General features: G+C 44.6%; 1 protein-coding gene across 1 annotated transcript in view; it reads right to left on the reverse strand.

The window, feature by feature from the left end:
• Positions 1–15,313, reverse strand: part of LOC139391626 (CUB and Sushi multiple domains 2) — a 772,990-nt gene that overhangs the window by 19,854 nt on the left and 737,823 nt on the right. The window contains exons 61-66 of the mRNA XM_071139005.1: positions 10,715–10,888; positions 7,876–8,049; positions 5,671–5,744; positions 2,954–3,065; positions 1,134–1,313; positions 504–569 (exon numbers count right to left, since the gene is read on the reverse strand). Coding sequence (XP_070995106.1) covers positions 504–569; positions 1,134–1,313; positions 2,954–3,065; positions 5,671–5,744; positions 7,876–8,049; positions 10,715–10,888 — 780 coding nt within the window. The remainder of the gene's footprint in view (positions 1–503; positions 570–1,133; positions 1,314–2,953; positions 3,066–5,670; positions 5,745–7,875; positions 8,050–10,714; positions 10,889–15,313) is intronic.

Raw genomic sequence — 15,313 nt, forward strand, 5'->3', positions numbered from 1 at the left:
CCAGGGCCTGTTTCTATAGAGTGCGGCAGTTTGACAGGAGGGAAGTCTGTCCCAGGGCCTGTTTCTGTAGCACAAGGCAGTTTGACAGGAGGGAAGTCTGTCCCAGGGCCTGTTTCTGTAGCGTGACAGCGTGAGGCAGTTTGACAGGGAGTTAGTCTGTCCCAGGGCCTGTTTCTGTAGCACAAGGCAGTTTGACATTGCGTTAGTCTGTCCCAGGGCCTGTTTCTGTAGAGTGAGTTAGTTTGACAGGACGTTAGTCTGTTCCAGGGCCTGTTTCTGCAGAGTAAGGCAGTTTGACAGGGCGTTAGTCTGTCCCAGGGCCTGTTTCTGTAGCGTGAGACAGTTTGACAGGGCGTTAGACTGTTCCAGGGCGTTAATAAGAGACATGTTGAGTTGTTATTAGTGTCTTGTAACAAGTTGTAGTGTATTTACCACACAGAAAGAGTATTTAGGTATTTCTAGCCTTTCATTTCTTACTGACTGTCTTATTGTAGAATAATTACCTGGTAGTTTAGGATTGGGCGGCTCCTGGACGGTCCCCACTGTATTCCCACTGGGACGGATATCAGCTGAAACGACAGCAACAACAGGACGTCATCATTAGCACTTCCTGTTTGACTGACTCTCTCTCTCCCCCATATTTAATCCCATGGTACCCTGAGCGAGGGTCACTTCTAGTGACAGCACAGGACACACACACACACACACACACACACACACACACACACACACACACACACACACACACACACACACACACACACACACACACACACACACAGGACAGGGCCAGCTGGAAATAAACCCAGTGTGTGTGTGTGTGTGTGTTGTGCTGGGGGAAGGTTACATTAATAATGTACAGCTGGAAGGTACACACGCCCACGCTGACAAACTACAGGCAACAGCTGAGAGTTGAGTACACAGACTTTCACACACATACACCCAGCCCATATTAAAATCCCCAGGCCTCAGTGAAAACTGCACAACTTACTGGATAATTATTGAACAACAGGAACTTGCAGCGTTCTTACAGACATTGGTAAACATGACTTTCGACTATTCCACCAATTAAACACAACTAAAGTGTGTGTTTGCGTAGGTTTGTGTACTGCCCATGTGTGTGTTGTTCGTACCGGCACAGACAGGTGTCTTCCCGGTCCAGCTCCCGTCACCCCGACAGGTTCTGTGTTCTGACCCCTCGGCCAGGTAAAACCCTGGCTGACAGGTGTAGATCAGGGTGTAACCTAGAGACGGCAACTCTATGGCAGACACATCCACCTGGGTGGGCATCTCTGGCTGGCTACAGTGGTGGGCTGGAGAGATGGAGGGGGGGAGGAGAGAGAGGAGGGAAAGAGAGAGAGAGAGAAAGAGAGAGAAAGAGAGGGAGAGAGAGGGAGAGAGAGAGAGAAAGAGAGAGAAATAGAGAGAGAGGAGGAAAGAGAAAGAGAGAAAGAGAGAAAGAGGGAGAGAGAGAGAAGAGGGAGGAGGAGACAAAGAAAGAGAAAGAATGAGAGAGAAAGACAGAGAAAGGGAGAGAAAGAGAGAGAAAGAGAGGAGGAGAAAGAGAGAGAAAGAGAGAGAGAGGAAGGAGGAGGAGAGGGAGAGAGAACAGGAAGGAAGAAAGAGAGCAATAAAAGGGACGATGGAGGATAAATGGTGGGAGGAGAACAGTCAGATGGATTTAGTAATGACAAAAATCTCTGTCTCTACATCCAGGGTGTATATTAGTGATAATACTGTCTCTACATCCAGGGTGTATATTAGTGATCATACTGTCTCTACATCCAGGGTGTATATTAGTGATACTACTGTCTCTACATCCAGGGTGTATATTAGTGATAATACTGTCTCTACATCCAGGGTGTATATTAGTGATAATACTGTCTCTACATCCAGGGTGTATATTAGTGATACTCTCTGTCTCTACATCCAGGGTGTATATTAGTGATAATACTGTCTCTACATCCAGGGTGTATATTAGTGATAATACTGTCTCTACATCCAGGGTGTATATTAGTGATACTCTCTGTCTCTACATCCAGGGTGTATATTAGTGATACTCTCTGTCTCTACATCCAGGGTGTATATTAGTGATAATACTGTCTCTACATCCAGGGTGTATATTAGTGATACTCTCTGTCTCTACATCCAGGGTGTATATTAGTGATGCTCTCTGTCTCTACATCCAGGGTGTATATTAGTGATAATACTGTCTCTACATCCAGGGTGTATATTAGTGATAATACTGTCTCTACATCCAGGGTGTATATTAGTGATACTACTGTCTCTACATCCAGGGTGTATATTAGTGATGCTCTCTGTCTCTACATCCAGGGTGTATATTAGTGATAATACTGTCTCTACATCCAGGGTGTATATTAGTGATAATACTGTCTCTACATCCAGGGTGTATATTAGTGATAATACTGTCTCTACATCCAGGGTGTATATTAGTGATACTACTGTCTCTACATCCAGGGTGTATATTAGTGATACTACTGTCTCTACATCCAGGGTGTATATTAGTGATACTACTGTCTCTACATCCAGGGTGTATATTAGTGATAATACTGTCTCTACATCCAGGGTGTATATTAGTGATAATACTGTCTCTACATCCAGGGTGTATATTAGTGATACTACTGTCTCTACATCCAGGGTGTATATTAGTGATACTACTGTCTCTACATCCAGGGTGTATATTAGTGATACTACTGTCTCTACATCCAGGGTGTATCTTAGTGATACTATCCTCTGTATATTAGGGGAGGTGTGTACATTCAATTCAAATCATACACACATAGGTAGCAGATGCTATTGCGAGTATAACCTATACACTCTGGACGGAAACTGCTCCAGGTAAGGTTGGGTAGACAGGTGTGTGTGTGTGTGTGTGTGTGTGTGTGTGTGTGTGTGTGTGTGTGTGTGTGTGTGTGTGTGTGTGTATACTAACCTATACACTCTGGTTGGAAGCCATTCCAGGTGAGGTTGGGGAGACAGGAGCGTGTTGTGGAGCCTTGTAGCAGGTAGCCCTTCCTACAGCTGAACAATACTGTACTGCTGATCTGTACGTTGGAGGCACATCAGGGTCAGATACACACATCAGGGACACATTCACACCTCAGGGACAGATTCACACATCAGGGTTAGATACACACATCAGGGTTAGATTCACACATCAGGGTTAGATACACACATCAGGGTTAGATTCACAGATCAGGGACACATTCACACCTCAGGGACAGAAACACACATCAGGGTTAGATTCACACATCAGGGTTAGATTCACACATCAGGGTTAGATTCACACATCAGGGTTAGATACACACATCAGGGTTAGATTCACACATCAGGGTTAGATTCACACATCAGGGTTAGATTCACACATCAGGGTTAGATTCACACATCAGGGACAGAAACACACATCAGGGTTAGATTCACACATCAGGGTTAGATTCACACATCAGGGTTAGATTCACACATCAGGGTTAGATTCACACATCAGGGACAGAAACACACATCAGGGTTAGATTCACACATCAGGGTTAGATTCACACATCAGGGTTAGATTCACACATCAGGGTTAGATTCACACATCAGGGACAGAAACACACATCAGGGACAGATACACACATCAGGGTTAGATTCACACATCAGGGTTAGATTCACACATCAGGGACAGAAACACACATCAGGGTTAGATTCACACATCAGGGACAGAAACACACATCAGGGTTAGATTCACACATCAGGGTTAGATTCACACATCAGGGTTAGATTCACACATCAGGGTTAGATTCACACATCAGGGACACATTCACAGATCAGGGTTAGATTCACAGATCAGGGTTAGATTCACACATCAGGGTTAGATTCACACATCAGGGTTAGATTCACACATCAGGGATAGAAACACACATCAGGGTTACATTCACACATCAGGGACACATTCACACCTCAGGGACAGATTCACACATCAGGGTTAGATTCACACATCAGGGTTAGATTCACACATCAGGGTTAGATTCACACATCAGGGTTAGATTCACACATCAGGGACAGAAACACACATCAGGGACAGATACACACATCAGGGTTAGATTCACACATCAGGGTTAGATTCACACATCAGGGACAGAAACACACATCAGGGTTAGATTCACACATCAGGGTTAGATTCACACATCAGGGTTAGATTCACACATCAGGGTTAGATTCACACATCAGGGTTAGATTCACACATCAGGGACAGAAACACACATCAGGGTTAGATTCACACATCAGGGTTAGATTCACGCATCAGGGTTAGATTCACACATCAGGGTTAGATTCACACATCAGGGACATAAACACACATCAGGGACAGATACACACATCAGGGTTAGATTCACACATCAGGGTTAGATTCACACATCAGGGACAGAAACACACATCAGGGTTAGATTCACACATCAGGGACAGAAACACACATCAGGGTTAGATTCACACATCAGGGTTAGATTCACACATCAGGGTTAGATTCACACATCAGGGTTAGATTCACACATCAGGGTTAGATTCACACATCAGGGACACATTCACAGATCAGGGTTAGATTCACAGATCAGGGTTAGATTCACACATCAGGGTTAGATTCACACATCAGGGATAGAAACACACATCAGGGTTAGATTCACACATCAGGGACACATTCACACCTCAGGGACAGATTCACACATCAGGGTTAGATTCACACATCAGGGTTAGATTCACACATCAGGGTTAGATTCACACATCAGGGTTAGATTCACACATCAGGGACAGAAACACACATCAGGGACAGATACACACATCAGGGTTAGATTCACACATCAGGGTTAGATTCACACATCAGGGACACATTCACAGATCAGGGTTAGATTCACAGATCAGGGTTAGATTCACACATCAGGGTTAGATTCACACATCAGGGACAGAAACACACATCAGGGACAGATACACACATCAGGGTTAGATACACACGCCAGGGTTAGATTCACACATCAGGGTTAGATTCACACATCAGGGTTAGATTCACAGATCAGGGTTAGATTCACACATCAGGGTTAGATTCACACATCAGGGTTAGATTCACACATCAGGGTTAGATTCACACATCAGGGTTAGATTCACACATCAGGGACAGAAACACACATCAGGGACAGATTCACACATCAGGGACAGAAACACACATCAGGGTTAGATTCACACATCAGGGTTAGATTCACACATCAGGGTTAGATTCACACATCAGGGTTAGATACACACATCAGGGTTAGATTCACACATCAGGGTTAGATACACACGTCAGGGTTAGGGACAGTAACTTGCACATTCATCTTCTGCACATCTATCACTCCAGTGTTTAATTGCAATATTGTAATTATTTTCTCACTATGGCCTATTTACTGCCTTACCTCCCTAATCTTACCTCATTTGCTCACATTGTATATAGACTTATTTTTCTCCTGTATTATTGACTGTATGTTTGTTTTACTCCATGTGTAACTAACGCTGTGTCGTTGTATGTGTCACACTGCTTTGCTTTATCTTGACCAAGTCCCAGGTTGTAAAAGAGAACTTGTTCTCAACTAGCCCACCTGGTTAAAATAAAGTTTAAATAAAATAAAATAAAAATAAATAAATTGTAACCTGGTAGCCTTGGGTGTTGTTCTGGTTTCCAAACAGAGGGGTTCCAGGATCTCCACAGGTGGTGTGACTGGGATCTGAAACACACAACAGACAAGACGACTCCTTCTACGTCGCGTAGGAACTGAGGAGCAGGACACCTGACTTGGTTGTCATACTAACGCTCTATGTCCAAATCTATCAGAGGTGTTCTTCTTTCTGTAAAGTTTCACGGGGCCGGTATGTGTCATAATATCTCAGAGTAGGAGTGCTGATCTAGGATCAGGTCTTCCTGTCCATTGTGATCTACAAGTCAAAACTGATAGTAAATCAGCACTCGTTCTGTGAGCCACGTAATACAATACGTACAGCCACCGGTCTGTGTTGGATTGGTGTAATCAGTATGGCCCAGAGACACACTGTACACTGAGGATACCAAACATGAAGAACACCTTCCTAATATTGAGTTCAACCCCCCCCAGAACAGCCTCAATTCATCGGGTCATGGACTCTATAAGGTGTGGAAAACGTTCCACAGGGATGCTGGGCCCATCTTGACTCTGTAAGGTGTGGAAAACGTTCCACAGGGATGCTGGGCCCATCTGGACTCTATAAGGTGTGGAAAACGTTCCACAGGGATGCTGGGCCCATCTTGACTCTATAAGGTGTGGAAAACGTTCCACAGGGATGCTGGGCCCATCTTGACTCTATAAGGTGTGGAAAACGTTCCACAGGGATGCTGGGCCCATCTTGACTCTATAAGGTGTTGAAAACGTTCCACAGGGATGCTGGGCCCATCTTGACTCTATTAAGGTGTGGAAAACGTTCCACAGGGATGCTGGGCCCATCTTGACTCTATTAAGGTGTGGAAAACGTTCCACAGGGATGCTGGGCCCATCTTGACTCTATTAAGGTGTGGAAAACGTTCCACAGGGATGCTGGGCCCATCTTGACTCTATTAAGGTGTGGAAAACGTTTCACAGGGAAGCTGGGCCCATCTTGACTCTATAAGGTGTGGAAAACGTTCCACAGGGATGCTGGGCCCATCTTGACTCTATAAGGTGTTGAAAACGTTCCACAGGGATGCTGGCTCATGTTGACTCCTATGCTTCCCCACAGTGGTGTCAAGTTGGCTGGATGTCCTTTGGGTGGTGGACCATTCTTGATACACACGGGAAAACTGTTGAATGTGAAAAACCCAGCAGCGTTGCAGTTCTTGACACAAACCGGTGCCCCTGGCACCTACTACCGTAACCCTGTTCAAAGGCACGTAGATATTTTGTCTTGCTCATTCACCCTCTGAATGACACACAATCCATGTCTCAGTTGTCTCAAGGCTTAAAAATCCTTCTTTAACCCACGTCTCCTCACCTTCTTCTACACTGATTGAAGTGGATTTAACAAGTGGCATCAATAAGGGATCATAGCTTTCACCTGGATTCACCTGGTCAGTCTATGTCATGGAAGGAGCAGGTGGTCCTAATGTTTTGTACACTCAGTGTATATTTACAGAGTTCGACCAATGTTTTAGAATATTGTTCTTGTTCTAGACATTCAGTTACCTTGTTAATAAAATATTCTGCATGTTTTGTTGTTGTAGTGCTAACATGCAGGCAACACCATTTAGTGTCATCCTGTAAATGCTTCATAATGCAGAACTTCCTAAATGCAGTACAAGGATCTGGTACGGGATGGCTGACAGCCTGGCCTGAGTTGGTTACTGATAGGACCCATTCTGAGTGCCTGGTCTGAGTTGGTTACTGACAGTTAGTTGGACCCATCCTGAGTGCCTGGTCTGAGTTGGTTACTGAGAGTTAGTTGGACCCATTCTGAGTGCCTGGTCTGAGTTGGTTACTGACAGTTAGTTGGACCCATTCTGAGTGCCTGGTCTGAGTTGGTTCCTGATAGGACCCATTCTGAGTGCCTGGTCTGAGTTGGTTACTGACAGTTAGTTGGACCCATCCTGAGTGCCTGGTCTGAGTTGGTTACTGACAGTTAGTTGGACCCATTCTGAGTGCCTGGTCTGAGTTGGTTACTGACAGTTAGTTGGACCCATTCTGAGTGCCTGGTCTGAGTTGGTTCCTGATAGAACCCATTCTGAGTGCCTGGTCTGAGTTGGTTCCTGATAGAACCCATTCTGAGTGCCTGGTCTGAGTTGGTTCCTGATAGAACCCATTCTGAGCGCCTGGTCTGAGTTGGTTACTGATAGTTAGCTGGACCCATTCTTACCTATGCAGGATGGCTGAGTGCCACTCCAGATGCCGTCATACTGACAGTATCGTCTGGCTGAACCCACCAACACCAAAGGAGGAGAGCAGGAGAAGGAGACAGAGGAGAGGTAGGTGAACCCACGGTCCTCCCTTCTCCCCTGGGCCGGGACACCTGGGTCTCCACAGAACACAGCTAGAGGGGAGGGGGAGGGGGGTATGAGGAGCGAGAGAGAAAGAGAAGCGATGTAAGATGTAATATCATTAGGTTGATGTGTCTATGGGATGTGTCTATGGGATGTGTCTATGGGATATGACTATGGGATGTGACTATGGGATGTGTCTATGGGATGTGACTATGGGATATGACTATGGGATGTGTCTATGGGATGTGTCTATGTGATGTGACTATGGGATGTGACTATGGGATGTGTCTATGGGATGTGTCTATGGGATGTGACTATGGGATGTGTCTATGGGATGTGACTATGGGATGTGACTATGGGATGTGACTATGGGATGTGTTTATGGGATGGGATGTGTCTATGGGATGTGTCTATGGGATGTGACTATGGGATGTGTCTATGGGATGTGACTATGGGATGTGACTATGGGATGTGACTATGGGATGTGACTATGGGATGTGTTTATGGGATGGGATGTGACTGGGATGTGACTATGGGATGTGTTTATGGGATGGGATGTGACTATGGGATGTGACTATGGGATGTGTTTATGGGATGGGATGTGACTATGGGATGTGACTATGGGATGTGACTATGGGATGTGTCTGCAATGTGTCTATGGGATGTGACTATGACATGTGACTATGGGATGTGTCTATGGGATGTGACTACGGGATGTGTCTATGGGATGTGACTATTGGATGTGACTATGGGATGTGTTTATGGGATGGAATGTGACTATGGGATGTGTCTATGGGATGTGTCTATGGGATATGACTATGGGATGTGTCTATGGGATGTGTCTATGGGATGTGTCCATGGGATGTGACTATGGGATGTGACTATGGGATGTGTCTATGGGATGTGACTATGGGATGTGACTATGGGATGTGACTATGGGATGTGTCTATGGGATGTGACTATGGGATGTGACTATGGGATGTGTCTATGGGATGTGACTATGGAATGTGACTATGGTATGAGTTTATGGGATGGGATGTGACTATGGAATGTGAATGTGGGATGTGACTATGGGATGTGTCTATGGGATGTGACTATGGGATGTGTCTATGGGATGTGTCTATGGGATGTGTCTATGGGATGTGTCTATGGGATGTGACTATGGGATGTGTCTATGTGATGTGTCTATGGGATGCATCTGCAATGTGTCTATGGGATGTGACTATTGGATGGGATGTGCCTATCGGATGTGCCTATGGGATGTGTTTATGGGATATGACTATGGGATATGACTATGGGATGTGTCTATGGGATGTGTCTATGGGATGTGACTATGGGATGTGACTATGGGATGTGACTATGGGATGTGTCTATGGGATGTGACTATGGGATGTGACTATGGGATGTGTCTATGGGATGTGACTATGGAATGTGACTATGGTATGAGTTTATGGGATGGGATGTGACTATGGAATGTGAATGTGGGATGTGACTATGGGATATGACTATGGGATGTGTCTATGGGATGTGTCTATGGGATGTGTCTATGGGATGTGACTATGGGATGTGACTATGGGATGTGTCTATGGGATGTGTCTATGGGATGCATCTGCAATGTGTCTATGGGATGTGACTATGGGATGGGCAGCTCAGACGAGGAAGGAGTGGACCATCTTCCTCTGTAATTTAATTTCACAATTTTTAGATAAATCTATACAAAATATAATCACATCACCAAATAATAGATTAAAACACACTGTTTTGCAATGAAGGTCTACAGTAGCCTCAACATAACTCTGTAGGGTAGCACCATGGTGTAGCCGTAGGACAGCTAGCTTCCGTCCTCCTCTGGGTATATTGACTTCAATGCAAAACCTAGGAGGCTTATGGTTCTCACCCCCTTCCATAGACTTACACAGTAACTATGACAACTTCCGGAGGACGTCCTCCAACATGAACTGACATGTTGTCCACCCAATCAAAGGATCAGGAAATCAATCTAGTACTGAAAGCATAAGCTACAGCTAGCAGCACTGCAGTGAAAAACATGTGGTGAGTAGTTGACTCAAAGAGAGAGAAAGACAATAGTTGAACAGTTTTCAACAAATTAATTTATTCCTAAATGAAGAAGAAGCAAGAGAGAAATAGAGAGATTGTTACTTACTTAGGTAGCAAATGCAGCTAGGTAGTCTAGCCTACTGAAATACCCTGCTCAAACAGAGGGATGCTATGTTAGCTAGCTGGCTATAACAGAGGGATGCTATGTTAGCTAGCTGGCTATAACAGAGGGATGCTAGTGCATAGAAGGAAGAAGGAATACAATGTGGCTACTATGAAAGTGAAATGTGTTTACGCGTGATCAGAGGTGTATGCCGGTATTGAATGTGTCACTGTCTGTCACATCAAATTTGTTTCTCGACCTGTGTGCACCTACGCTGTAAAATATAGTTCATAGTCTAGGTTGTAACAACCTCATGATGGGTACACGGACAACTAGAGTATCATTGTTACATTGAACTGGGTGAATGGCATACGAATGTCAGTCATCCAATATGCTGTTATAGAAATAAGGCCATGGTCATTAAAAAAAGATTGCCCGACCTCATCTGAAACGGCACCGACCACCAATGCTATACATGGCATGTCCTTACAGCTAGATGAAGCTCAGGTATACAGGTATACAGGTATACAGGTATATTCCAGTGGTTTACTTACGGAAGCACTGTGGTTTTTCTCCAATCCAGGTTCCGTTTCCCTGGCAGGTGATCATGGTGGGCAGGGAGAGCTGGTAACCCTGGTTACAGGCGTAACTAACGCTGTTGCCCCAGGTGAAGTCTGTTCCAACCACCTGGCCGTTAGGAATGGGAGGCGGGGCCGTACACACTATAGCTGGAGAGAGAGAGAGAGAGAGATACTTTATCAGATTTTTTTTTACAAAAATATAGATTAAGAGTTGGATAAACTTTATTTTTTTTTACAAGGACATTTACAGGATACTACCCTCCACAACATAACCTTCACTCCAAATCAAATCTCCAAACCTAAAACCTGATTTTGGACAAAGGTTCTGGAAAGATTGTTATTGCCAAGGATTATACAGCTAATGCTCTGGCAAACCAACATCCAGCACAGGAAGCAGAAACCTGAAAATACCATCCAACCTGGAAATGAGTGAGTAATGTTTAGTCTGAAGCTACTTTTACAGTCAATAAGAAAAGGACATTACAATTATATATTTTCCTTTATAAGGACTGAATGCTAAGTTAAGACTACCAAGCTTACTAGGACAGAACATATCTGGCTGCAACTTCAATTAGCACTGAGGTGCGAAGTGAGAGGTGCCAAAGCCCTTGAGCCCAACAACGGCAGGAGAGTTTCACAGCCTCCCCCTTCCCAAAGGGAGAGGCTTTTGAGACTGCCTACTCCATGGCTTCCCCATGTGCAGAGGTCCTCGCAATACAATACCCCCTTGGATGTAAACAATGAAAAGGCACGGAACGAGTACAAAAATAAGCTCCTAACAGATAATCCAGACACTTTTTGCTAACTGCTACAAAATGGGAACATAGGCAACATAATATTCCATACAGACCATTGTTTGGCATGGCGCAGTGATATATTAACACACTACCCCTCTGTTAAGGGGGCTGGGGTATTAGCAATAGGTGGAAACTCAGGAGTGTCAACCTGTACCAGCTAATGTCAACCTCTACAAGCTAATGTCAACCTCTACAAGCTAATGTTAACCTCCACAAGCTATTGTCAACCTCCACAAGCTATAGGCAACCTCCACAAGCTAATGTCAACCTCTACAAGCTAATGTCAACCTCTACAAGCTAATGTCAACCTCTACAAGCTAACGTCATCCTCTACAAGCCAATGTCAACCTGTACAAGCTAATGTCAACCTCTATAAGCTAATGTCAACCTGTAAAAGTCTGGAATAATATTGGTACAGGGCAAACAGTTTTAGACTTCACAATTAAAGAGGGAGCGCAGCAGGAGAAGCTCTCTCGATGAAGACTCACCCACCCCGAGCGAGTCAGACCAGACCTCTTCAGCACACAACCGCACAGATGAGCAACCCCAAGCGGAAAGTCAACCACCTAGTGCAGAGCACTACTCTCTCATTGAAATGAAGGATACATTCACCCAGCTGCTGGGAAGGCATGTGGAGCTGGAAAAGCAGCTGAACACACTCCACTCAGCACAGACCCAGACAATAGTCCGGCTCAACAAAACCCCGGCAACCAGACCCGGAGAGCTGGAGGAGCATGTCTGCACTCTGGACTGTGGTGAGACAACTTCAACAGGAGAAAGAGCAGGAGCAGGAGAAAGAACAGAGCCCAGCGGCAGGAGATGGTGAGAGTGCTGGAGGAGAAGGTGGGAACGATGATGTTTGACAGAGAACAAGCCATTAGAGAGCTGGCCACTCCCGCAGAGAAGCCAGCAGAACAGTCCACCCCAGACCCTGACCATAGCCTCAACATCACAGCAGAACAATCCATCCCAGACCTTGACCATAGCCCCAACATCACAGCAGAACAGTCCACCTCAGACCCTGACCATAGCCTCAACATCACAGCAGAACAGTCCACCTCAGACCCTGACCATAGCCTCAACATCACAGCAGAACAATCCACCCCCCCCATTTTCTTCCCAAACAAACAGTGTCTAAACTCTGGTGTCCAAACACCCAGCACGCCCTAGACCCTCTGTCTGATGACCAACTAGGCTCACCCAGCCACAAGATAATACACACCGGCACAAACGACCTGAGAGCACAGCAGGAAAGGGAGTGATTGAAAAAGCTCCAAATATACATACCATTCAAAAGTTTTGGTTTTCCACCTTGTTTTCCATGAAAAGATACATGGAATGAGTTCCAAAATGAATAGGAAATATAGTCAACAGGTTGTCAAGGTTATAAATTATGATTTTTTTTATCTAAATAATGATAATTGGGTCCTTCAAAACTTTGCTTTCGTCAAAGAATCCTCCATTTGCAACTATTAAAGCCTTGCAGACCTTTTGTAGTTGTCAATTTGTTGAAGTAATCTGAAGAGATTTCACCCCATGCTTCCTGAAGCACCTCCCAATAAATTGGATTGGCTTGATAGGCACTTCCACAACTGCTCAATAGGGTTGAGATCTGGTGACTGTGTTGGCCGCTCCATTATAGACAGAAAACCTGCTGAAGCTGACCGCTTCTTCACGGTCTTCAAGGTCCTGAAAATTACTGTACATTTACAAAACAAGGGATTAGAAAATTGATTGATGCAACTATATATCTGCTATATTAAAGCTGATTTACCCCCACCACCCCAAAAAAACAAATGTAGGGGAACCTGACAACAAATACAATCCCTCGTAGACAAAATGTTGTGCTTCAATGGTGAAAACTTAGCAGTAAACTTAAACTCTTCAACATTATCCTCAGCTCTGGCATCATTTGGAACCAATGCCTGATCACCTCTTCCCACAAAAGTAATTAGCGTAGAATAAGCGTCAGCAACAATGTCATAAAAAATCCTCTGCAGTATCAACAGCGTCAACATTTCAACAACTCCAACATTTCCTGAGTAAATGTCAAATGGGCTTCTTACCAAAATACTGTACAAAAGTCTTCTCAAACTTTGTTTATTTAAAAAGCTTTTGACTATCTGGTATGAGGTTCTGCTATATACAGGTCATTATTGATGGAAAGTGGTGTTGGGAGGATGATTTTAAAATCAATGTGAACATACAACAAATTTGCATTTAAAATCGGCAATTAACACACGTGTATTTCCCCAGGGCATGGAAGCAGCTTGAGCCCCACCCTCTTCAACAGACAGTATTCTGTATATGAATGAATATGAATGAATTTGCGAGGGCACTATAACAATCTGCAGCACACGACTCAGTTTGCTGATGATATGGTGATTCTGTCCTCAACCAAGAAGGGCCTACTGGAGGACCTAGATATTCTATACAGATTCTGTCAGACTTGGGTCTCAGTGCCCTCAAAGAATTACACCTTCCTGGGCCTAAACATCAACACCACAGGTAACTTCCACAAGGCTGTGAACCATCTGAGAGACACGGCAAGGAGGGCATTCTATGCCATCAAAAGGAACATAAAATGTGACATACCAATTAGGATCTGGCTAAAAATGTCTGAATCAGTTATAGAACCCATTGCCCTTTGTGGTTGTGAGGTCTGGGGTCCACTCACCAACCAATCATTCACAAAATGGGACAAAAACACAATTGAGACTCTGCATGCAGAAATATTCAACAACATACACCAAAATATCATCTGTGTACAACGTAAACCCCAAACATAATGCACGCAGAGCAGAATTAGGTCGATACCCACTAATTATCAAAATCCAGACAAGAGACGCTAAATTCTACAACGACCTAAAAGGAAGCGATTCCCAAACCTTCCATAACAAATGTATCACCTACAGAGAGATTAACCTGGAGAAGAGTCCCCTAAGCAAGCTGATCCTGGGGGTCTGTTCACAGACCCCACAGAGCACCAGGACAGCAACACAATTAGACCCATCCAAATCATGAGAAAGCAAAAATATAAATATTTGACACACTGGAAATAATCAACCAAAGAACAGAGCATATCAGAATGGTATTTTGTCCTAAACAGAGAGTACACAGCGGCAGAATACCTGACAACTGTGACTGACCCCAAATTAAGAAAATCCTTGACTATGTACAGACTCAGTGAGCATAGCCTTGCTATTGAGAAAGGCCGCCGTAGGCAGACATGGCTCTCAAGAGAAGACAGGCTATGTGCACACTGCCCACAAAATGAGGTGGAAACTGAGCTGCACTTCCTCACCTTTTGCAAAATGTACAGTGCCTTGCAGAAGTATTCATTCCCCTTGGTGTTTTTCCTATTTTGTTGCATTACAACCTGTAATTTAAATAGATTTTTATTTGTATTTCATGTAATGGACACAATAGTCCAAACTGGTGAAGTGAAATGGAAAAAAATACATAAATATGTTTCAAAAGAATTCAAAAAATGTAAAAGTGGTGTGTATTCTTTGCTATGAAGCCCCTCCCCTCTGCTATGAAGCCCCTCCCCTCTGCTATGAAGCCACTCCCCTCTGCTGTGAAGCCCCTCCCCTCTGCTGTGAAGCCCCTCCCCTCTGCTATGAAGCCCCTCCCCTCGGCTATGAAGCCCCTCCCCTCGGCTATGAAGCCCCTCCCCTCGGCTATGAAGCCCCTCCCCTCTGCTGTGAAGCCCCTCCCCTCTGCTGTGAAGCCCCTCCCCTCTGCTATGAAGCCCCTCTCCTCTGTTGTGAAG

Source organism: Oncorhynchus clarkii, chromosome 32 (assembly GCF_045791955.1).
Source record: "Oncorhynchus clarkii lewisi isolate Uvic-CL-2024 chromosome 32, UVic_Ocla_1.0, whole genome shotgun sequence".
Lineage (NCBI taxonomy): Eukaryota > Metazoa > Chordata > Actinopteri > Salmoniformes > Salmonidae > Oncorhynchus > Oncorhynchus clarkii.